Below are 26254 nucleotides of genomic sequence, written 5' to 3' on the forward strand. Positions count from 1 at the left end.
CAATGGAACAGAATAGAAAGCCCAGAAGTAAACTTATGCACCTATGGTCAATTACAATATGATGAAGGAGGCAAGAATATACAATAGAGAAAAGACAGCCTCTTTAGGAGGCAAGAATATACAATAGAGAAAAGACAGCCTCTTTAATAAGAGGTGCTGGGGAAAATGGACAGCTAAATGTAAAAAGAATGAAATTAGAATGCTTGCCAACACTATACACAAAAATAAACTCCAGATGAATTCTAAACATGAAGGTAAGGCTGGACACTATAAAACAGAAGGAAAAATAGGCAGAACACTCTTAGATGCAAATCATAGCAATATCTTTTATGATTTACTTCCTAGAGTAATGAAAATAAAAACAAAAATAAGTAAATGGGACCTAATTAAACTTAAAAGCTCCTATACAGCAAAGAAAACCACAAACACATTGAAAAAACAACCCACAGAGAAAACATTTACAAATGAAGCCAATAACAAGAGATTAATCGCCAATATATATGAAAAGCTCATATAACTCAACTTAAAAAAAAAACAAACAATCCAATCCAAAAAAAATGAGCAGATAATCTCAACAGACATTCCTTCAAAAAAGACATACAGATAGCCAATAGGCATAGGAAAATATGCTCAACATCACTAATTATCAGAGAAATTAAAGCTATTGGGTTAGCCAAAAAGTTTGTTGGGTTTTTTGTAAGATGCTATGGAGAAAGCCAAAAGAATTTTTTGACCAACCCAATACAATGGCATATTACCTCAGACTGATCAGAATGGCCATCATCAATAAGTCTATGAACAATAAATGCCAGAGAGAGTGTGGAAAAAGGAAACCCTCCCACACTGTTGCTGGGAATGTAAATGGGTACAACCACCATGGAGAACAGTATGGTGTGTCCTTAAAAAATTAACATATAATAATATATAATAGAACTACCATATGATCCATCAATCCCACTCTAGGGCATACTTCCAGAGAAAACTGTAATTAGAAAAGATACATGCACCCCAACATTCATGGCAGCACTATTTACAGTAGCCAGAACATGAAAGCAACCTAAACGTCCATGACAGAGAAATGGATAGAGAAGATGCAGTATGCATATATATATATATATATATATATATATATATATATTTATATTATGGAGTAGTCCTCAGTCATAAAAAGAATACAATAATGCTATTTACAGCAACATGGATGAACCCAGAGACTACTACTATACCAAGTGAAGTCAAGAACAAAGACAAATATCATTTGATAGCACTCATATTTGGAATCTAATTTTTAAAAGTGATACAAATGAATTTATTTGCAAAACAGAAACATACCTACAGATATCAAAAACAAACTTATGGTGACCAAAGAAGAAACATGAGAGAGGGGGATAATTAGGAGCTTGGGATTGAAATATGCACACTACTATATATAAGATCGGTAAACAACAAGAACCTACTGTATAGCACAGGGAACTCTACTCAATATTCTGTGATATCCTCTATGAGAAAAAAATCTGAAAAAAAATGAGTATATGTACATGCGTAACTGAACCACTTTGCTGTACACCTGAAACACAACACTGTAAATCAACTATAGTGCATTATAATTTAAAAAATCAATATGGTAGAGCAGCAGAGTTTCCCAGGAGTCTCCTGCAGAAAAGCAGACAGAGCCACTGGATTAAGTCTTCTAGGTATATGAGAGAAGGAATTTCCTAACAGCTTAAGTTCGTTTATAATGGGATTTCTTCCCTTCCATTTCTCCCTTCCTTCCTTCCCCTCTTCCTCCCTCCCTCCCTTCCTTCCTCCTTCCACTTAGTTTATAAAACTGAGATTCACTCGCAAAATATTGGCAATATTTTCACTCCCTTAAATGAGGCACCCCTTCATTTCCTACCACTTTTCTCATTCTCCTTCTACTTAGGTACCCACTGCAATGTTTTAAATATATAATCACCAAATCCACCTTTCCAGATTTACTTAGATATACAAGCAAACTTAACATTGGTGATATGTGTGTGCTGATTTCACTGTTTCAACTTTGTCCCACAATGGTATATGTATGTGTGTATATATACGTATGTGTATATATATATGCTTATTATATACACACATATATATTTCTTTATATGATATCCTATCACATGAGCATATTAGATTTTCTTATTCCATTTTATAGTGAAGACCACTTACTTTTTCCTTACTTTAATTTTTACGTTAATTCTTAAATGGGCACCATTGTTTATGTCTCACTATCAACCTGTGATATAAATGGAGGGGTTGTGACACTAACTCATAGGATATTTACATACTTACTTTAAGTGAGCGCTGACCTATTTTTTCCTCCAGAATTGACCCATCCATCATAATTTCCACAGCAGTTCATGAGTATTTAATTGCATCATCAATAACACTTGCTATTTTTTACCTTTCTTAATTTTTGTAACAGGATCCTTGTAACATGGTATCTAATTAGTTTCATTTGTATTTCTGAGGACATTTATGAAGGTGTATTGCTTGCTTGCTAAGTCACTTCAGTCGTGTCTGACTCTGTGTGACCCCATAGACGGCAGCCCACCAGGCTCCCCGTCCCTGGGATTCTCCAGGCAAGAACACTAGAGTGGGTTGCCATTTCCTTCTCCAATGTGTGAAAGTGAAAAGTGAAAGTGAAGTCACTCAGTTGTGTCCGACTCTTAGTGACCCCATGGACTGCAGCCTACCAGTCTCATCTATCCACGGGATTTTCCAGGCAAGAGTACTGGAGTGGGCTGCCATTGTCTTCTCCATGAAGGTGTATACTCATTTATATATTCAAGATAATACCTACTTTAGAGAATTTGTCATTAGTATTTTAAAAATCAATATATATAAAACATAATTCTTGAGAATATAGTATTAGCTATCACTCTTATAATCAATGTTTTCCTCATTATTATATATTAGCTATTTAATCTTTTTCTGTGAATCATTTGTACATTTTGCCTAAAATTTTATTACTTTCCTGTTGTTTACTTACTCCAGGTATTCTTTTATATTATAGATATCTATCCTTTGCCTGTTTAAATGGTGAAAATATCACCTTTAAATCTTGTCACAAAGCTGGTAACTTTGTCTATGGAGTAGCTCAGTGACAAGAATTGAGTAATTTGAATGCAGGCAAGTTCATCAACTTTTCTTCTTGCAAGTATTTTTCATTTTAAGTGTTGCTAAAGAATTCTCTTATTATCCCAAGATGACAAATATTTTCTGCGTTTTTCTTATTGGCTTTATAATTAATCATTTGGGCCTCTAATCCAATTGTAGTTCAGGATCAAGATGGAGGTAGAATTATGTTTTCATGGTTTTCAAAACAGTGGGCCTATTTTTCCAGTATCATTTCTTCAAACATCCATTCTTTGCCCTGATAATGTCTGATGCCTCTTATTCATATGTGGGTCTAATCCTAGGTTTACTATTTTATTTCATATTGGTTGGTTCTTGGGTTAGCAACACAGTTTCTTTAACTATGCCTTTGTATAGGATTTTCATATTCGCTTTCTTCAAAGCTGCTGTTTTCTTTCTTCCTAAAAGTGGGAATGCTAAACTTTCTGTTGAGATTTTCTAACTCTTAATGGTTACCTTATGCTTTGCTTCTTAGCCTCACTATTGTTAATAAAAATTAGCACATGCACCAAAGGGAAAGTTGGCTTTCCCTATTTCCTCAAGTCCTGACTATTATTTCAGCTCTCCAATTCTTTCAAACATGTTTCCCATTGTTTGAAGAATTAGAAGAGGAATTAGTCTAGAAGAACTAGCCTTCTTAGTTGTTACTGTCAGAAATTTGACCTGTAAGTTGCTCGTCTAGCATACCCCAAAAAACTGACTTTAAAAAATTACAGATCCTTTCATGAGCAATATTTCTGAACTCTCTTACTCATTCTATTATGTCTTCAGGTCAATGGTCATCTTTATTCCCTTCTGTCCCCTACTGGGTCCTCCTGTAGGAGATAAGGGTGAGTGTTCAAGATGTTTATTGGAGAATCAATACCAATGAATGGAAAGAAGAAGAATCAGCAGAGAGAGGAGAGAGAAGTTGAGCTGCTATGCAGACCAGACAGAGCCTCAGCCATCTCAGTGGGAGTTCTGAAATGAGTGCTGACAAGAATTGTCCCCCACGTTCTGTTATACTGGGTCAACATAGCCAGGCCTTTATACACTGCTTTGTTGAATGACCAGAAAACAGGAGCTCTCAGAAGGATACAACACTGGGGGAGAAATTCCTCTGCCAAAGAACTGCACCCTGAAGAGTAGAGGACAGGGGGTCATAAGCCAACCGCATCCCATGCAGCTGGGTGCAAGTCCTTTCATTAAGGGGAATCTGAGCAGCCCATCTCTGTGTTTACCACACCTTGTAAGTCACATATATACATCATATGTACATATACAGCGATGTAGGGGGAAAGAGAGAAAGAGCTCATTAATTCACTGCTCTGTTTATCAGTAAAAATGGTAGCATTCTTGTCATATTCCTGACCTTAAAGGGAATATGTCCAGAGTTTCTTCATTTATTTCCTGTAGACCTTTGTTGGATAACCTTTATCAAGCTTGAAAACCTTTACCTTCTATTTCTGGTTTTCTAAGATTTTTTTTACTTTAATTTTTTAATAATAATAGGTGTAGAACTTTCAGCTGCTTTACTTGTGTCTATTCATACAGTCTGGACATATTCCCTTTAAGGGCAAGAATATGACAAGAATGCTTGCTACCATTTTTACTGATTAACAGAGCACAGAAGCATTGGTTAATGAGTTCTAGAACTAACACCCAAAAAAAGATGTCCTTTTCATTACAGGGGACTATAAATGCAAAAGTAGGAAGTCAAGAGATGCCTGGAGTAACAGGAAAATTTGGCCTTGGAGTACAGAATGAAGCAAAGCAAAGGCTAACAGTTTTGCCAAGAGAACACACTGGTCATAACAAACACCCTCTTCCAAAACCACAAGAGAAGACTCTACACATGAACATCACCAGATGGTCAATACTGAAATCAGATTGAATATATTCTTTGCAGCCAAAAATGGAGAGGCTCTATACAGTCAGCAAAAACAAGACTGGGAGCTGACTGTGGCTCAAACCATGAACTCCTTATTGCCAAATTCAGACTTAAATTGAAGAAAGTAGGGAAAACCACAAGATCATTCAGGTATGACCTAAATCAAATCCCTTATGGTTATACAGTGAAAGTGATGAATAGATTCAAGAGATTACACCTGACAGACAGAGTGCCTGAAGAACTATGGACAGAGGTTTCTGACATTGTACAAGAGACAGAGATCAAGACCCTCCCCAAGAAAACGAAATGCAAGGTTGCCTGAGGAGGTCTTACGCATAGCTGAGCAAAGAGAAGTGAAAGGCAAAGGAAAAAAGGAAAGATATACCCAATTGAATGCAGAGTTCCAAAGAATAGAAAGGAGAGATAAGAAAGCCTTCTTCAGTGATCAATGCAAAGCAATAGAGGAAAACAACAGAATAGGAAAGACTAGAGATCTCTTCAAGAAAACTAGCGATACCAAGGGAATATTTCATGCAAAAATGGGCACAATAAAGGACAGAAATGGTATGGACCTAATAGAAGCTTAAGATTTTAAGAAGAGTTGGCAATACACAGAAGAACTATACAAAAAAGATCTCCATGACCCAGATAACCACAATGGTGTGATTACTCACCTAGAACCAGACATCCTGGAATGTGAAGTCAAGTGAACCTTAGGAAGCATCACCATGAACAAAACTAGTGGAGGTGATGGAATTCCAGTGGAGCTATTTCAAATCCTAAAAGATAATGCTGTGAAAGAGCTGCACTCAGTATGCCAGCATATTTGGAAAACTCAGCAGTGGCCACGGGACTGGAAAAGGTCAGTTTTCATTCCAATCCCAAAGAAAGGCAATGCCAAAGACTGTTCAAACTACCAGACAATTGCACTCATCTCACATGCTAGTAAAGTAATGCTCAAAATCCTCCAAGGAAGGCTTCAACATTATGTGAACCATGAACTTCCAGATGTTCAAGCTGGACCTTAAAAAGGCAGAGGAGCCAGAAATCAAATTTCCAACATCTGTTGGATCATCAAAAAAACAAGAGAGTTCCAGAAAAATATATACTTTTGCTTAATTAACTATGCCAAAGCCTTTTTCTGAGTGGCTCACAACAATCTGTGGAAAATTCTTAAAGAGATACCAGACCACCTGACCTGCCTCCTGAGAAATCTATATGCAGGTCAAGAAGCAACAGTTAAAACTGGACATGGAACCACAGACTGGTTCCATATCATGAAAGAAGTATGTCAAAGCTGTATATTGTCACCCTGCTTATTTAACTTATATGCAGAGTACATCACGCAAAATGCAGGGCTGGAAGAAGCATAAGCTAGAATCAAGATGGCCAGGTGAAATATCAATAACTTCAGATATGCAGATGACACCACCCTTATGGCAGAAAGCAAAGAAGTAATAAAGAGCTTCTTGATGAAAGTGAAAGAGGAGGGTGAAAAAGTTGGCTTAAAACTCAACATTCAAAAAACTAAGATTATGGCATCCAGTCCCATCACCTCGTGGCAAATAGATGGGGAAACAATGGAAATAGTGAGAGACTTTTTTGGGCAGGGGAGGCTCCAAAATCACTGCAAATGGTGACTACAGCCATGAAATTAAAAGATATTTGCTCCTTGGAAGAAAATATGCTAGACATTATATTAAAAAAGAAGAGACATTACTTTGCCAACAAAGTTCCATCTAGTCGAAGCTATGGTTTTTCCAGTAGTCATGTATGGGATATGAGAGTTGGACTATAAAGAAAGCTGAACACTGAAGAATTGATGCTTTTGAACTGCGGTGTTGGAGAAGACTCTTGAGAGTCCCTTGGACTGCAAGGAGATCCAACCAGTTCATCCTAAAGGAAATCAGTCCTGGATATTTATTGGAAGGACTGAGGCTGAAGCTGAAACTCCAATACTTTGGCCACCTGATGGGCAAAACCGACTCATTGGAAAAGACCCTGATGCTGGGAAAGATGAGGGCAGGAGGAGAAGGAGATGACAGAGGATGAGATGGTTGGATGGCATCACCAATGCGATGGACATAAATTCGAGTAAACTCCGGGAGTTGGTGATGGACAGGGAAGCCTGGTGTGCTGAAGTCCATGGGGTAGCAAAGAGTCAGACACAACTGAGCAACTGAACTGAACTGACTGATATATAGCTCTAAAAGGCTCTTTTAAATTAGTTAAGAGAGCAAAAAGTAAATATGCATGTACACTTTTTTTTTTTTTAACAATTATGTAGCATCACTGACTCAATGGACATGAACTTGAGCAGACTTTGGGAGATGGTGGACAACAGCGAAGCCTTGGCATGCTGCAGTCCATGAGGTTACCATGAATCAGACATGACTTAGCAACTGGACAACAAGCAGCAAGCTTTACTGGTGCTCCATGTTTTTCATCTGGACTTGAACTTCCATCTGGATTTGTTTTTAACCTGAGGAACTTCCTTTCAGTATTTCTTCTCAAATGGCTCTGCTAATAATGAATTTTAGTTTCTGTATTTCTGAGAATATCTTTATTTACTTTCATTTTTTAAAGGTTTTTTTTTTTTTTCTGGATAAAAGATCTTTGATTGACAATTCTTTCCTTTAAATACTTGACTACATCACCCACTGCATTCTGGCCTTGTGTTATTTGTCATGAGAAGTCAGCTGTTAAACTCGTTGAAGTTTTCTTGTTTGTAAGGAATCCTTTTCCTCTAGCTGCTTTCAAATTTTTCATCTTGTTGTTAACTTTTAGCCTTTTTACTATGCTATGTCTTGGTATGGATCTCCTTGTTTTTTTTCCTTCCATAGAGTTCATTTTATGTCATCTTGCTTTGGAAAACTCTGAGCCACAGCTCTGCAGATGAGGGGTAGGGGATGGTGGCTTGCTTCTCTTGGCACCCTGCTTTACCAGTAAGGAGCTGAATAGGGATACTAGCCTCTGATTTCTTCAGCTCTCCTCTCCCAGGGTGGGAACACCTGTCCTACAAGCAAGAGGGGGTAAGGGCAAGTAGGGGCCAGTATTCTTGCCTTGCCACCCCAAGCATACAGCCTCCACCTCACAAGTAGAAGCTGAATGGAGGAAGCCACACTTGTCAGAAATTAGCCTCTGAAACTTGGAGCTAGGAGTGATGGGACATGCTCAGGGCCTTCCCCTCCTAGTAAGATACCTTTGACTATGAGCTGAGAGGATAAGCAACCCTGTCTTCTTGACCACACCTCACCAGAAGAAAGCTTCCAGCATACTGAGCTGAGGAAGCTGGGCTGCAGTTAGAAAAGGAACAGCTTGTGATTCAAGTGCCACACTCTGGCTGTTCTTACTGAGATTTGGTAGATTTTCTTAAATGAATGCTTCCTCATTTAATGAGTGCAGTTAGGACAGACTTCTCATATATTATGTGCTGTGCTGTTCCAAGTCACTTCAGTCGTGTTAGACTCTTTGAGATCCTATGGACTGTAGGCCACCAGCTTCCTCTCTCCATGGGATTCTCTGGGCAATAATACTGGTGTAGGTTACCATGCCCTTCTCCAGGGGATCTTCCCCACCCAGGGATCACACCTGTGTCTCTTATGTCTCTTGCAGTGGCAGGCGGATTCTTTACCACTAGTGCCACCTGGGAAGCCCCATATTATATCATAATACATTTATATTCTATGCAAGTGAAGTGAAAGTGTTAGTCACTCAGTCAAGTCCGACTCTTTTGTGACCCCGTGGACTGTAGCCCATCGAGCTCCTCTGTCCATGGAATTCTCCAGGCAAAACCGAGGGATTGAACCTGGGTCTCCCACATTGCAGGCAGACTCTTTACTGACTGAGCCACCAGTCAGTAAATAGAATAGGCCAGTTCTATTCTGTATGCTTCACATATATCTTTCAGATAGATAGATACACAATACTTGCCAGTTATGCTTATTTCTCTGGGGAGCATATTCTCAGAGATCCTAGATCACCCATTCTAGTAGTGAAATTCCTGATCTACCTTGTCTTGATGTCTTCTGAGAGAGTTTCTGAATTTAATCTTCCAGTATATTAGTTCATATTATAGCTTAGTTTTTCCTTTTTAAATCTCCTTCATCTTGCTCATAAGCATCTTCTGATCCCAGGGAATCTCCTAACACCTCAGTCTCAAAAAGTACTCTTTCTGGGGTCCTCCACTCACTTTTATATTTAACTGGTCCTCTGCTAGTAGATAAAAGGAACAGGAAGCAGGGAGAAGAATGCTCTGGGACAGATCAGCATGTCTGCAGTTCATGATGTGAGCATCTATCCACCGCCATTCAGCTTCCATGCTGATATGAGCTTGTTGCCTATGGCGGGCATTGGACTAGAATTGTTACTTCTCTCTTCCATGACAGCTATTATGCAGATTACCTACTAGAGAGAAAAGGTCATGACTAGAAAACTATTTCTAGCAATCTCCAATGCCCCGTTAGTCCTCTCAAATTGTAGTCTACTTTTTATTCCCGAATCCTTCTCTTGGTCTTCAGTATCCCTCCTTCCACAGACATATGTCCAGAGGCCAAGTCATCTTATTCTGAAAGTGTTTCACAATGTTTTTATTTTATTTGGTAAACTTGCTTTGAAGCACACTAACCTTTTCCCTTTTATGGATATTTCTAGGGAAGGAATGAAGTCTCTACTTGTTTTACAACTGGTCTAGAAGAGGATGTCAAATTTCTATTACTTGTATTTTAAGACATCTTTGTTTCCTATTAATTGATTGCATCTCCTCTTCCTTCTAGTATTTGAGAGAAAGAGTCATTTCTTTTTTGTGTCCCTAGTGCCCGGACAGTATTGGACAGACACTGAGGACGTGAAATGGAATGAATATTATGGCTTTTATTAAGGCACTGCGTGTCTGTGTGTATGCTTAGTCATGTCCAACTCTCTGTGACCCCATGGACTATAGCCTGCCAGGTTCCTCTGTCCATGGGATTCTCCAGGCAAGAATACTGGAGTGGGTAGCCATTTCCTTCTCTAAGGAATTTATGAAGGCAAATGACCTGGAATCCCTGCTGTCAGGAAGCTTAGTGTTAGCAGAGGTGAAGAGTGAGAGAAATCTATATTGGTCTTTTTTTATTGATTGATTCTCAGTGGTGCAATAAATGAACCCAATTTATCAAGGGTTAAACACATGAATTACATCCATAGTTTCAGAATGCCAGTAAACTGAAGAATGATCTATTACTTTCCAACATTATTGCATTGATAACTAATGCAAAGCTAGCTATTCCGCTAGGCATCAAGTGTTTTTCTTCTGCTAGGTATCATTGTACTTAAGTGCCTCCCAAAGCAATTGTATTTTTGTTTCTGCTTTTAATACCAGACCATTAATCCCAATGTTCTGTTTGGAGTAAGGTGATATGTGAGAATTGCAGCTTAGGAGTTATAATAGTTAAAAGCCTACATTTAAAAAGGCAGATGCAAAATGGAATTTCATTCCTTTCTGGTATTAGGCTTTTAAGTGCCAGAAAAATAACAATCTACAGAGAGGAATTTTTCAATAAGAGCTGCAGCTCTGATATTTTAGTCACAATTGTCTCCAAATCAGCTGCAGATACGAATCTTGTTGGAGTAATGGTAGTTCAAGAAAGCTATTGTATAAAATTGATTTAAATCCTTTGACAGTATGTCTACATTCTGTAGTCAATAAAAAAAAATTTTTTTAAAGAAAAGCTTCATGGGCCAAGGAAGTGATTGCTCTGAAGTCGACGTGCCTTATCCTTAAAAATCGTCACGCGGGACCTTGCTCTGCGATGTTTTGGCTGCTCCTTCCCTGGCTAGCTTTGCAGCCCACTTCAATCAAGCCCATTTACTTGATGAATATGATGGGGAAAGTTAAGGTGATTGAGAGACATGCATTTGGGATCGACTGTCATTGATATGGAAATATTTTTGCATTTAGATGGAGAATGAAAACTTTTCTTTCAGAAGTTCTTAGATTTTTTATATTTTCTAGGGTGAGGAAGGATCTCACATGGTAACACAACATCTCTTCTCTTGAGATGGATAAATGGGACATTAAACTTCTTTGTGGCCCAGACTCTGCACTAGATGACACATGTTAATTTTGTTAGTAAGGGAGGTAGACATCATCTTTTTGTTATGGTCAAGGGCATGAGGCTCAGAAAAGCAAGATCCCAGAGAGAATCAGTGTCACAGGTGAGGTCTGATCCCAGACCTTGCTTTTCCTACTTATTGCTGACTCCTAAGTGATCCATGACTGAGAGAAACTCCCTGCTGTCAGTAAATCAATATATTAAAATCTCTGGTCGCTAAGTAAATTAGAAGGTGTCTTCCTAGTGCCAAAGGATTTCCTAGGAGGTCTCTTTAGATAGTGAGCATGTTGAAAATTCTAATATTTAAAATATTAATATTAAAATGTTAAACTATTTATATTTAATTTGAATTCACTATTCCAATAATATTTTTATTTATCAAGTATATATAAATATATGAAGTATTTAAACATATTTATATATGATGCATTAATTCTGCATAATTTCCCTGTAAGGTGGATTCTGTTTTGGTCCCATTTTATAATCACAGAAAATACATAAATCTTCTAAGGTCATAAACCTTGAAGATGTGAAGGTAGGATTTAAACCCCAGTTGTCTGAGTCCTGAGCTCATATTCCAAGGCAATACACTATATCTCTATTGGGTAGAACATTTCCTCAATCTATGATATGATAGCATGGACTTCATTCTTTTAACAAATCATTTTACTGATGGGTCATGGTGAATTTAATTTCAGACAGGTGTTGACTGAGAGTTGCCATCTGCCCATCACTTTACTGGGTGAAGATGTGGAGAATATGCAGTCAGTGTCCTTGCGGAAATTTTAATCTATTTGTGGAGATCTTTTCAATTCTATCAGTGTGTCCTAAATCTGGACACCTATCTAACGAATTTCAGTGTTTTCTCCCCCCACTACTGAGAACATGTTTTATTTGAAATACACTTTGCAATGGTTTATATATGTTTCAGCCTTCCCTGGTAGCTCAGAGATAAAGAATCAACTGGCAATGCAGGAGACCCAAGTTCAATCCCTGGATCAGGAAGATCCTCTGGAGAAGAAAATGGCAACCCAATCCAGTATTCTCGCCTGCAAAATCCCATGGACAGAGGAGGCTGGCAGGTTACAATCCATGGGGTCACAAGAGTCAGACATAGCTCAGCAACTAAACCATGACCAACCACCAGCATATCTGCCAGAAATCTGTTTTTGCAGTCAAAACTTCTATTTTCACTAGTTTAGCTTCTTTTGTTTTGTTTTGTTTTCCAGTTTTAACGTTTGGGAAGTGTACAATATTCCTGGTTTATTTCACACTTTTCTAGAAATTCAGAGGAGGGGTAATCTCAGTTGTACAAGGATTCTAAATCAACTTTAAAAGCATGTTGCTGTATCCCCCTAAATATTAAAATTACATAAACTGAATGAAGAAGAAATTACACCTTCCGTATTTGTTTAACTTTTCCACTTAAGTATATGTTTTTATGTCCATTAGAGTTTATTTTAAATTATCAATAACACTTGAAGTTTTCTTCTATGAAGTTTCTCATTAAAATATTACTGAGATACATTTTTTCAAGCTTGAAAACTTAAATAGTTATTAAAGTATTTAAGCTTCTGAAATTACTCATTTTATACTATTATGCTATATTTCACAAAATTCCATATGTTTTTAAATACCCTATCACAGTGTTAGTTTTAGATCATGAAGAAAGTGGCCCTCCATGCCACTCAGCCATGCTGATGGCTGTACCAATGTCTCAGCCTGGTTCCATGAGCTTAGCAAACAGCCACCAGAATGAAGAGCCCAAGATACACTTATTTCTCTTTTTCCTTTTACTAGGGGGGGAAAAAAAGAAAGAAAAACACAATACTTGTTAAAATATTTTTTAAACCATAATTAGGGATAAACTTGAAATTTACAGAGAGTGGAATTCAAGAAAGTTATTGCCTTGGAGGCTTATCAGGCTTCTACTTTGCTGCTCTCTTCTCTCCACAGGCTGAGGACAGTCCCAGAGGACTGGCACCACATTTTTGGTCCTGTGCTGCCTGCACTGATATCCCTAGCTATCAAGTGGTGGAGCATTCCCAGCCAAGCTCCTCAAGTTACAGATTGCTTCTGATGCTGCTGGTGGCTGCTCCTCTCTTCAGGGAAGCCCAGCAGTAGGGGCTTCTAAAAAGAGATGTATCTCTGAGTACTTGGTATTCAGATGAAATGTGCAATGCGATGTTGAAGTGATGATCTAAATATCAAACAGCTTTAAAGCTGTAGAGCATTATAAACACCTGCAGGCATGGAGAGCTCTTTAATTCTGTGGCCGGCCAGTCTTCCTGTTTGTGCTTGGACTACTGTGGTAGGATTTGGGTTGCTCTTCCCTTCTCCCACAATGCCTTGCTCCAATTTGGAGCGAGGATCTCAAACAGATAAGTTATCCACAAACTATAATTTCCAGCCTGTCGGCCCTCACAAATGTTTTCAGTGGTTCCCTATTACATGGCAAACTCCTTGCCATGCCATGTAACTCCTATGAGTTCCCTCTGGGAATGTTTACTTCAGCATGGTTATTCTCAGTGGGGGGTCATTTTACCCTCAGAGTGCATATTCAGTTCTCACGGCTTTGAGGGGGAGGAAGCATTTAGTTGGTAGAGATTAGCGATGCTGCTAAACATCCTACAATACCCAAGACAATCCCCCATCAAAAATTACAATTTCAAACATCAGTAGTGCTGAGATTGGGAAACCCTGCTCCAGATAAACAGGACTGGAAGCTGTTCCTGGTATATTCTGTGCACTACTGCCTACCATACAACCTTAGTGTTCCACCTTTAATTCCAAAGTTCCCAAGGCTTTTCCAAATCCTCCCTCTCTGCTGCAGTTCATACTATATTTTAGCCCCAATACAATGCAATATAATACAATGTAGGAGATGCAGATTCAATCCCTGGGTTGGGCAGATCCCCTAGAGTCGGAAATGGCAACCCACTACAGTCTTCTTGCCTGGGAAATCCCATGGACAGAGGGGCCTGGTGGGCCACAGTCCATGGGGTCGCAAAGAGGTAGACGTGACTGAGTGACTAAACAACAAACAATTGCCCCCATTCCTGTGTTATTTTTCTTAAATGTTTTATTTCCCCAACTGTATTATACACTTTTGAGTATAAAGAATAAAGATTCTCTCTCTAATATCCCCCACAGTATTTATCACAAGGGCCACACATATAATACATTTTGAAAAAATATTTGTTGTTTGGACACAGGGAAAACAGCTCCTTGCAACAGCAGCCTCCCAATATAGCCATGTTGCTCCACTTACTATATAGTCTGATTACTGCTACTGTAGTCACTGAATTCCTAATATGCAGACTCAAGCCCAGTTCCTTTAAGGCACTGGCAGTTTCACCAGGCCTGTAGCTCAAGGAAGTGTAATGGAATATTGGTGATCAGGTATGGACCTGTCTCTTTTTGTCACGCCTATTGGCTTGCTGTTATCCTAAATGAGTAGCCATGTGGAACAAATCACTAACGTGAAAGACAAGACAAAAATTACTAGGAAAGAAAGCATGAAATGGTAAATGTTTTATTTAATCTAGAATGATATGGAAATGTCTCATCTGATGCCAGCTTGCTGTTTTAAACAACCTCAGCCTCATTATTTAGGACTCCTAGCTTTAATGTGTCTTTGCACTGGAGAGCTTGCTAAGTTGACTCCAAGACCACATTAGTGTGATCCTATCTGTCTTGGTCTCTGCCTCTCATACAGATAAGTGGTTCATATAATTTAATTTACCAAACACTTGCAGAGCATTGATTCTATACACTGCACATATGCACAATCCCTGGTGTTGTGGATGATATGAAGATGCCCTCATAGAATTCATAATCCCGTACAGATGAAAGATAAAATAGGGTGAATGGTAGTAGAAGTCAATTCTGTGAGCATTCCAGGGATAGGTTTAGCAAGGGGACAAGATGCCATTTTTAAGTCCCTTCAAAAAGGAGAAATAGGAGTTTTTGTTTTCAACATCCTTTAATTTCTCTGTTATGTTAGTTTTCTATGGCTATCGTAATGAATTACCACAAACAAAGCTGAGTGTCGAAGAATCGATGCTTTTGAACTGTGGTGTTGGAGAAGACTCTTGCAAATCCCTTGGACTGCAAGGAGATCCAACCAGTCCATCCTAAAGGAGATCAGTCCTGGGTGTTCACTGGAAGAACTGATGCTGAGGCTGAAACTTCAATACTTTGGCCACCTCATGTGAAGAGTTAACTCATTGGAAAAGACCCTGATGCTGGGAGGGATTAGGGGCAGGAGGAGAAGGGGACGACAGAGGATGAGATGGCTGGATGGCATCACCAACTCACTGCACGTGAGTTTGGGTGAAACCCAGGAGTTGGTGATGGACAGGGAGGCCTGGTGTGCTGCGATTCATGGGGTCACAAAGAATCGGACATGACTGAGCAACTGAACTGAACCACAAAAAAATGTATCACTGTATAGTTCTGTAAGTCAGGAAGGTAACATGGGTCTCATTGGACTAAAATAAAGCCACCACCAGGGCTATGTTCCATTCTGGAAGTTGAAGGGGCAAATCTGTTTCCTTGTCTTCTCCAGATTCTAAGCTGCCCAATTTTTGGCTCATGGACCCTTTCTTCCATTTTCAGAGTGGTGTACTGAGTCCTTCTTATGCTTCAGCATTCTAACCCACTCTTATCCTTTTCCATGTTTAAGGACTGATCACGTCCACTTAAGTAGCCCGGGATAATCTCCCCACCTCAGCTTCCTTAATCTTGTGTGCCGAGTCACTTCAGTTGTGTCCAACTCTTTGGACCCTGTGAACTATAGCCCACCAGACTCTTCAGTCCATGGGATTCTCCAGGCAAGAATACTGGAGTGGGTTGCCTTGCCCTTTTCCAGGGGATCTTCCCAACCCAGGAATTGAACCTGCATCTCTTATGTCCTGGGCATTGGCAAGCGGGTGTCTTTCCAATGTGCAAGTGCCAAGTGTCTTTACCGCTAGCACCACCTGGGAATCTTAAATATATGTGCAAAAATCTTTTTTGCCCAATAAGGAATATTCACAAATATGAGCGATTAAGCCGTGGTTTGGGCGATTATTATTCTCTTTACTACACAATGTAAAACTTACAGTATGTTGAACAAATCCTAAATATACAACTTGAAGAATTTTTGTGTGTCTATACCCTTATGACCATCACTAGGAAAAGATATAGCACACTTTAAACCCTCTCATTTCCTAGAAATTCTTGGTGACCCCTCCCTGTCTTCCAAAGACAAACACTCTTTGACCTACATCACCATGGATTACTTTTGCCTGCTTTGAAAATTCATGGAAATAGAATCAAGAAATATGTACTGCTTTTGTGTTGGGTTTCTTTTTCTCAATACTTTATGAGATTAATTTGTGTTCATACAACTATAACAATAATTTATCTTTTGTTTTCTGGGTATTATCCTGTTGTGTGCATAAGCCATGTTTATCCATTCTCCCACTGTTAGGCATTTATAGTTGAGGGCTATTGTGGATAAAGATATGATGAGCTTTCTTTTGCAAGTCTGTTGGTTTGTATGTACATATATTGTTCAGCTTTAGTAAATATAGCTGAAGAATTTTCAAAGTGGTTTTAACAATTTACACTTCTACCAGCAGTAATAAGAATTTCAGTTGCTCTGTATCCTCAGTGACAAATATCATCAGCAGACCTCTTGATTTGGGGCCTTCAGGTAGGGTTTCAGTGGTGTCTCACTGTGATTTAATGTGTAATTTCTTGAGGACTAATGATGTTGAGCACCTTTTCTCATGCTAACTGAATATTTGTATATTGTCTTCAAGTCTTTTGCCCATTTTACGTTAGTTCAGTCATATGACTTTTAAAAAATAAAATGTGTAGATGTCCTTTATATATGTCCTGTATAAGATGTCCTTTAATAATTTATAGATGTTGTGAAAATAGGTATTTGTCAGATATACTTATTGCAATGTATTTCTCATCACTATTTCACTCTTTTAATGATCCTTTTGGTGAATGAAAGTTCTAAATTTTAACAAATGTGTATTTATTTTTTCATTGTTTTTACTTTTTTAATCTGTTTTTTATTAGACATTTTTATATGTGTGGAGTGAATATTTGAAATATTTAAGTTGATTGCCAAGTTACTATCTTCTGCATTGAATTAAATGACATGCATTTTAACTCATCTGCTCTCTGTGGTTTATACTATGTTTATTCCATGCTTTTTATAACTACATAATAATAAAGACCATTTTAGCAGTCTTTTTTATGGTTAATGTTTTTGAGTTATATTTTTAAAATAGTTACCTACTCCAAAAACATGAAGATATTCTCTTGTCTCATCTTCTAGATGTTCTATTGTTTTGCCTTTCACACTTGGGTCTATGGTTCATCTCAAATAATTTTTTGTATGGTGTGAGGCAGGTATCACATTACATTTATTTCTCATATGAATATCCATGTAACTCGGCATTATTTATTGAAAATATCATCCTTTTCTCCTTTGAATGTAGGGACAACTTTGCTTTAAATCAGATAACTATGGATATGGGGGTATATCTTTGGACTCTCTTTTCTATTCCACTGGCAGATTTATCTATCCTCTTGCCAACATATCACAGGGGCACTAGAACCAGAAATACTATACAGTGAACTCTGACCAACAGTGTTTTCATTGGTTAGAACAAACAGCACATTTTCACGATAACTATTATAATTATCCTACCCCATGCCAAGGCGATCTTATGTATCAATATTTACATTGGATGTTTCTTGAGGAAAGCAATTTTGCTGCCTGTTTTGTAATTGCACATTTTATATCTAGCAGACAATCAATAATGATTGATTATATCAAACTGTGAAATTTCTCAACTAAAGGATAAATACTGATGTTAGAATATTTAAAAGACTGGAAACCTGTTGAGAAATTCCCTTTAAAAGTTAGGCACATATAAGTAACCCAAACAAAAATTCTCTCTTTAGGTTCAAAGAGTGCGACTCAGGAAACCTGAGATACAGTTCTGGCAATGCAGATAAAGCTATTCTACATAGGGCCTGGTGAGTCACTGACTCTTTTGTGTTCAACTGACCTTATCTGAAAACTAATACTGTAATAATATTTCACCTTATAGGACTACTGTGACACTGACTTAAAAACAAACTTGAAGAAGAAAAGCTTTCTGTGAAAAGCTAAGATTTTAGCTATTATACATATATATATATATACATATATACACACACATATATGTGTGTCTGTGTATAAACACAATTTATTATAAGCTCACATTTGTAACATTATTGAGTTTTATATATATATATATGTATATATATATATATATAAATAAATATATATAAAGATTCTAAGACCCTGAAAGATACTAAAGCAGTTAAATTAGCAACAGGAGAATAATTTAATTTTAAAACAAATTTAGAGGGAACCGCCATCTTCCAGGTAAAGGCCAACGCATGGTTCCCGCTGCCTCCCACCTCTCCCCCCGGGCCCCTCAGGCTGATTCGCCAAAATGACCAACACAAAGGGAAAGAGGCGGGGCACCCGCTACATGTTCTCCAGGCCTTTCAGAAAACATGGAGTTGTTCCTTTGGCCACATACATGCGAATCTACTGGAAGGGTGATATTGTAGATATCAAGGGAATGGATACTGTTCAAAAAGGAATGCCCCACAAATGTTACCATGGCAAAACTGGGAGAGTCTACAATGTTACCCAGCATGCTGTTGGCATCGTTGTAAACAAACAAGTTAAGGGCAAGATTCTTGCCAAGAGAATTAATGTGTGTATCAAGCATATTAAGCACTCTAAGAGCCGAGATAGCTTCCCAAAACGTGTGAAGGAAAATGATCAGAAAAAGAAGGAAGCCAAAGAGAAAGGGACTTGGGTTCAGTTGAAGCACCAGCCTGCTCCACCTAGGGAAACAGACTTTGTGAAGACCAATGGAAAGGAACCCGAACTGTTGGAGCCCATCCCCTAAGAATTCATGGCGTGATGGGTGTAAAAATAAAGACCTGGACTGTAAAAAATAAATAAATAAAACAAATTTAGAGTTCACAGTGTTATGACCTTTAACTGATAATTAATCTTAAAATTATATTATACACATATACAGCAACTCTTTACTAACCAGAGCCCTCCCATCATTAATTTGGCCAGATAAATTAGTGTGTAAAACAGTAGACACAAATGCTTAAACTGATGAGTCTTTCTCTGGACTTGTCTGATTTAATTGAATATGTGCATAAATTCAGAATCAGCAGCAATTAGAAAAGGTAGATAGAGTGCCTGATTAACTATGGACGGAGTTTCGTGACATTGCACAGGAGGCAGGGATCAAGACCATCCCCATGGAAAAGAAATGCAAAAAAGCAAAATGGCTGTCCTCAGAGGCCTTACAAATAGCTGTGAAAAGAAGAGAAGCCAAAAGCAAAGGAGTAAAGGAAAGATATAAGCATCTGAATGCAGAGTTCCAAAGAATAGCAAGGAGAGATAACAAAGCTTTCCTCAGAGATCAGTGCAAAGAAATACAGGAAAACAACAGAATGGGAAACACTAGAGATCTCCTTAAGAAAAGTAGAGATACCAAGGGAACATTTCATGCAAAGATGGGCACAATAAAGGACAGAAATGGTATGGACCTAATAGAAGCAGAAGATATTAATAAGCGGTGGCAAGAATACACAGAACTATACAGAAAAGATCTTCATGACCAAGATAATCACAATGGTGTGATCACTCATCTAGAGCCAGACATCCTGGAATGTCAAGTGGGCCTTAGAAAGCATCACTATAAGGTGATAGAATTCCAGTTGAGCTCTTTCAGATCCTGAAAGATGATGCTGTGAAAGTGCTGCACTCAATATGCCAGCAAGTTTGGAAAACTCAGCAGTGGCCACAGGACTAGAAAAGGTCAGTTTTCATTCCAATCCCAAAGAAAGGCAATGCCAAAGAATGCTCAAACTACTGCACAGTTGCACTCATCTCACATGCTGGTAAAGTAATGCTCAAAATTCTCCAAGACAGGCTTTAGCAATACGTGAACCATGAACTTCCAGATGTTCAAGCTGGTTTTAGAAAAGGCAGAGGAACCAGAGATCAAATTGCCAACATCCGCTGGATCATGGAAAAAGCAAGATAGTTCCGGGAAAACATCTATTTCTGCTTTATTGACTATGCCAAAGCCTTTGACTGTGTGGTTCACAAGAAACTGTGGAAAATTCTGAAAGAGATGGGAATACAGACCACCTGACCTGCCTCTATATGCAGGTCAGGAAGCAAAGATTAGAACTGGATATGGAACAACAGACTGGCTCCAGATGGGAAAAGGAGTACGTCAAGCTGTATCTTGTCACCCTGCTTCTTTAACTTCTATGCAGAGTACATCTTGAGAAACGCTGGACTGGAAGAAACACAAGCTAGAATCAAGATTGCTGGGAGAAAGATCAATAACCTCAGATATGCAGATGACACAACCCTTATGACAGAAAGTGAAGAGGAACTAAAAAGCCTCTTGATGAAAATGAAAGAGGAGAGTGACAAAGTTGGCTTAAAGCTCAACATTCAGAAAATGAAGATCATGGCATCTGGTCCCATCACTTCATGGGAAATAGATGGGAAACAGTGGAAACAGTGTCAGACTTTATTTTGGGGGGCTCCAAAATCACTGCAGATGGTGACTGCAGCCATGAAATTAAAGATGCTTACTCCTTGGAAGTAAAGTTATGACCAACCTAGATATTATATTCAAAAGCAGAGACATTACTTTGCCAACAAATGTCCATCTAGTCAAGGCTATGGTTTTTCCAGTAGTCATGTATGGATGTGACAGTTGGACTATAAAGAAAGCTGAGCGCCGAAGAATTGATGCTTTTGAACTGTAGTGTTGGAGAAGACTCGAGAGTCCCTTGGACTGCAAGGAGATCCAACCAGTCCACTCGAAACGACATCAGTCCTGGGTGTTGTCTGGAAGGTCTGATGCTGAGGCTGAAACTCCAATACTTTGGCCACCTCATGCGAAGAGTTGACTCATTGAAAAAGACTCTGATGCTGGGAGGGATTAGGGGCAGGAGGAGAAAGGGACGACAGAGGATGAGATGGCTGGATGGCATCACTGACTCGATGGACGTGAATCTGAGTGACCTCCGGGAGTTGGTGATGGACAGGGAGGCCTGGGCATGCTGCAATTCATGGGGTTGCAAAGAGTTAGACACGACTGAGTGACTGAACTGAACTGAATCTATAAATTACTTACATGACATAACACAGGTATTCAGTGCTCAATAAATTTATGAATAAATGAAAAATTCCTCCTTTCTCTGTGGTCCCAAAGTTCTATGTAGTATGAGTTGTGTATCTTATTGTAATCATTTATTACATCCCCTTCCCTCCTACACTGTGAAGTCCAGACTGGTGGAAACTTCTTTAGTCATCTGATGTCCCCAGTGCCTGACACATACCTAGATACTAAGAATATATCTCTCAGCTAATGCTGATAGACTTCTGACAATAACTTCCTGGTGATTAGGGGAAAACATGACCTCCTTTAAGGTTTTGACAAAGACAATCCAGAGCCAAATGGGAAAGTGTGGATTAGCATATTGTGCTGGCCAATGCTTGTTTGGACACAAGTGAAAGAGGGTTGATATGAGGAAGAATTCCCCCAAAACAGTAGGTAAACTATGAAGAAATCAGTTCTGTACAGAAATACTGTCAGCTTCCCATCATTAACAACTGACCTCAATACCTCTGGACATGAGTTCTGAACTAAATGAATATTTATGGCCGAGCAATAGATAACATGGGCTGCCTTTGGCATGGTGATACATTTTTACCTTTTATGAATCCTATACATTAGGACGGATGAACCAGCCACTAGTCAAGCCAAGCTGGTCTAGGCATTTGTTCTCTTTTTAACATTGGCCAAAATGTTGATGTAGTGTCTCTGCAGAAGAAACCTGCCAGCATTATGGCACTGTGGCTCAAAAGACCATGCTACACAGGATCCTGCCTGATGGAAATGGTGCATCTCAGAATGCTTTCTTATATCTCACGTTATTGACTTGCAGTAAAGGTGGAACAATTACAGTTAAAAATCAAAGGAAAATGAGAGGGCGGGTTCATATATTTTAAATTGTCATTTTTTTGTAGATATCACTAAACATTGCTGAATTAACAGCAGCGGGGCAGGACCAAGCAGGATAAACTTGCATCCCCTGGGAGGAATCAGTGTTTTACATGCCCAATGAGTGTCTAATTAGGTCCAGAGCATGGTGTCCAAAGGATGGAACATTGGTTAGTGTTTCAAGCGAGAGGCTAGCAGTAGAGGAATTTAATATGAACATTTGCTGTTGAGAGCAGGGGTACAGGCAACAGAGATATTCTGCTTATTAAGCATCTGCTCTAGGCACTATGTGGGGCTTCCCTGGTGGCTCAGATCGTAAAGAATCTGCCTGCAATGCGGGAGACCCAGGTTCAGCTCCCAAGTTGAGAAGATCCCCTGGAGAAGGGACTGGCTACCCACTCCAGTATTCTTGCCTGGAGAATTTCAAGGACAGAGGAGCCTGGCAGGCTATAATCACAGTTGGACATGACTGAGTGACTAACACATACACACTAGGCACTATATACATTATTTGAGGTAACCATGATGAAAACTTTTTGAAGAACAATTATTTCTCCAAGAAAAATATTAAAACGGAAGTTTAGAAAGATTAACTAATAGTTTCAAGCCCTTAGTATTGGAAAGAAACACAGAAATACTTCAATCAGATACACCTGAAACCCCAGCCCCATGCTTATATCACCATATTATCCTGAGTCTTGAAGTGAATTGAAAAACAGGTGGTATTTTAGAAATTTACATCAATGCTGCCCATAAAGAAGCCATTTGCTACATGGTACTACTGAGTACTTGAACTGTGGCTAGTCCAAACTGATATCAGATATCAGTCCATCAGATGTTAAATATTTAGCATAAAATAATAATTTTGATGTATTGGATAAAATATCATATATTACCAAAATTAATTTTAACTGTTTTTTTGTTAAGTTGCCACTCTATCTATTAAAAAATTTAACATTACATACATGACTCACATTAGAGGTTCATATTATATTGCATTGGCCAAAAGGTTTGTAAGATCTTATGGAAAAACCCAAATGAAACTTTTGGCCAACCAACTATTTCTTGGTTGGGCAGCACTGAAATCACAGAAGCTTCTGGGAAGTTGCTCACAACCATCCTGGGGTTCAAGGACGGAGCATCAGTCCTTTCATTTCCATTGGGCAGAAATAAACCACCAGTTCTCAGCTAGTGGCAATTTGTTCCACCCCTTCCAAGGAATATTTAAATGTCTGAAAACGTTTTTATTGCTGCGACTGGATTGGGGGTGCTGAGGACATTTAATGGGAAGAAATCAGGAATGCTGCTAAGCATCCTTCAATGCACAGCTTTCCTAAACAAAGAGCTATTAGAAGCAAAACATTTACCTTGTCAAATCTGAGAAACCTTGGATTTGAGGACAAGGAGGATTAGCATAGGCAAGTGAGGTTCTCCATTTTCTGAAGAATCAGGGCACTTGGCAGAGAGGTAAGCAGGGACATGAACATAGGATCTGGGAAGACAGCATTAGGAGCAAGGTGCAACGATTAGGTCTCATAAACAAACACCATGAGTCTATTCAGAAGAACTAAAGTAGATTCCAGAGGCCCCAGGCCCCACCACACCCATCCAACCAGCAGTTAGACTGGAGTTACCTAGATTCAGTGATTAGAGAAGAGCCAAACACTGTTGGTCCAGCACTTCTAACTGTGGGCGGAAAAGATGTGCAAAGACTTGGAGCCAGCCAAGTCCTGACCAAACCTGACACATGAGATCAATTATATGATTTTTCCCAAAGAACTTTCCATGCGTGAGTGTCAACCTTGGCACCCACTTATGTCGGGGCTCAGAGAACAGTCTCCTGAACCAAATAACACAAATTGAATTGATGAAAAAGAGAATTGGCTGTGTGGGTTAAACCAGCATTTTCCGGAGATGCTTTATTGGTTTCAATAGACCTTTATTAAACATTTTAGAACACATTTCAAGTCGAAGAGACAGCTAGGTTTTTGTTGAAGACTGAATTTCACCAGTGAAATTTGAAACTTGTGACGTGTGCATATTAAACCACAGAGGCCTTCACTTCAGAGGATGAAATGATTAAATTCTGCCTCTGTTCTTGAAACACTGTAGCAAGAGGGAGGATGTGTGTCCTGTCAACAGTTTATTTTTAGCCTGGGCTCGAGACAGAATATTCTCTCTCAGTGCAGTCAATAGATGGCTCTCCATCTCTTTAGGTATTTGTCTACACCATATTGGTCCATATCTGATTATGAGTGTTAACAAAGAGAGTCATGGCATAGTTACAGGGGCAGAGGTGACCTTAGTCACTGCATCCCTTTGGGTCTCTCCACTGTCCAAGTTTCCACACATATTCTACACATAAGAATACGCTGAGAAACACACTCAGAGCTGGGTGGTCCATTGCCCTCTCAGGGGAATGTTTTGTTTTAAGAAAAAGGCAGAGATAACAGTGAAACAAAGAATGAGAGCTATGGGACTGGAAAGGTTTGGGCTGGGTTCCATTCTACCTCTCATAAATAAGCAACTAATCATAAGCGAGGGACAGAACCCACTCCTGCCTTGCTCTGCTGTTGTGAAGTAGGAGCCATTATAAGTTGGCCGACTTCTTGGGCTTATGTGAGATTAGAAAGAGCAGCATTTGTTCAGAGCACAGATTCTGGAGTCACAGCAGGCAGGCTCAAGTCCTGGCTTTGCCATTTACTCACTGTGTAAACTTTTTACCAGTTACTCATCTCTGTAGCTCTGTGAAGTGAGAGAAACAGTAGTCCCTCTCTACCACGGTGCTGTGAGGGCTAACCAGGTTATGACAGGTGAAGCACAGAGAGATTTCTGGTCTGAGATTACAGTGTCACTTAGCCCTTGGCAGAAAACACAGATGCAGGGCATTTGGACTGGGTTCTGAGGAAAGTAGGACCACAAATCACAGGAGGAAAGGAAAGACCTTCTGGATTTATTTATCTCCTTCCTACTTTAAGTATGATTTGTTACCGTACATAAGGTTTGATTAAGTAATTGCTCATTTCCAGAGTTTCCACTCACATCATAGTCTGCTGGAATGCCACCCCCAGATCAGCTGGATGTGGCAAACACGTGAATCTTAGAAGGCTGGGCCTCGGTGCTCATTCGATCATGAAACAGCTCTAACCATGGAACTTGGCTGATTACAGGTGAGAAGGTATCCCAAATGAAAACTGAGTTGCAATTTCTTGCCATCTGTGTGTGTGGTGGGGGGTGAGGCTCTGAACAGAGTGATATCACCATCTCTTGATAAGCCCTGGAGAAGTGAGCAAGATCTGCTGCTGTGATGACGCTGACATTTGTAGAGTCAGAAACCAAGGTATCATCTCCCTGACCCTCTGATTGGTTTCATTTGTGAAGAATGGGTTATAGGCACCTCATCTTTTAGGGTGACAACTTTTGTCCTGACTGTAAGCAGCATCAGAGAGAAGAGTGGCTAGACCAGCCCAGGAATGGAAATAGAAGGTCCTTCGAGGTCACAGGTTTAGGGAAGAACAAGTTTTTATCTGTCTCCTTGACTGTCTGATTTGATAATGGAGATGCTGAAAAAGAGTACCCTGTAAAGACAAGGTGGTTTATTTACACTAGGCACTGAATTGAAATAATATGCAGTCAAGAGGGACAGACCCAGAAGAATATTCCTAAGTGGTACTAAACAAGTCTTAGTACCAACCCACTTCTGCAATGGTCAAGTGTCCTCTCTAACCACACCTGCTCATGTTTCGCTGCACTCGCCTCTCTTCACCAAAATCACCACTATACTTAGTTTGAGTACTGCTGGGCACTCTCTTTCAGAGTCATGGAGTCACAGAGCATCTGAATAGGTGGGAACTTTGAGAATACCCGAACTGAAGTCCTCACTTCTAAGGTGAATAGACAAAGGCCAAGATATACTACCCAGACTAGAGCTCCAAATGACACAGCAACAGAGATGATGCAAGAAGCCAGAAAGTTTCTGTGATAAAAAGAGTACAGAACTAGCCACC

General features: G+C 39.2%; 1 protein-coding gene across 1 annotated transcript; it reads left to right on the top strand.

Annotated features, from left to right (window-relative positions):
- Window positions 1-18563: 18563 nt before the first annotated feature.
- On the top strand, window positions 18564-19150 carry LOC106991020 (large ribosomal subunit protein eL21-like). Its single transcript, XM_042245255.2, has one exon. The coding sequence runs from the start codon at window positions 18636-18638 to the stop codon at window positions 19101-19103; it is 468 nt and encodes a 155-aa protein (XP_042101189.1). The 5' UTR covers window positions 18564-18635; the 3' UTR covers window positions 19104-19150.
- Window positions 19151-26254: the final 7104 nt, after the last annotated feature.

The sequence above is a fragment of the Ovis aries genome, chromosome 3, assembly GCF_016772045.2.
Source record: "Ovis aries strain OAR_USU_Benz2616 breed Rambouillet chromosome 3, ARS-UI_Ramb_v3.0, whole genome shotgun sequence".
Taxonomy (NCBI): Eukaryota; Metazoa; Chordata; class Mammalia; order Artiodactyla; family Bovidae; genus Ovis; species Ovis aries.

Excerpts from the sequence above, each read along its gene's own strand:
- LOC106991020 (XM_042245255.2), top strand. The coding sequence starts at position 18,636 with ATGACCAACACAAAGGGAAAGAGGCGGGGCACCCGCTACATGTTCTCC.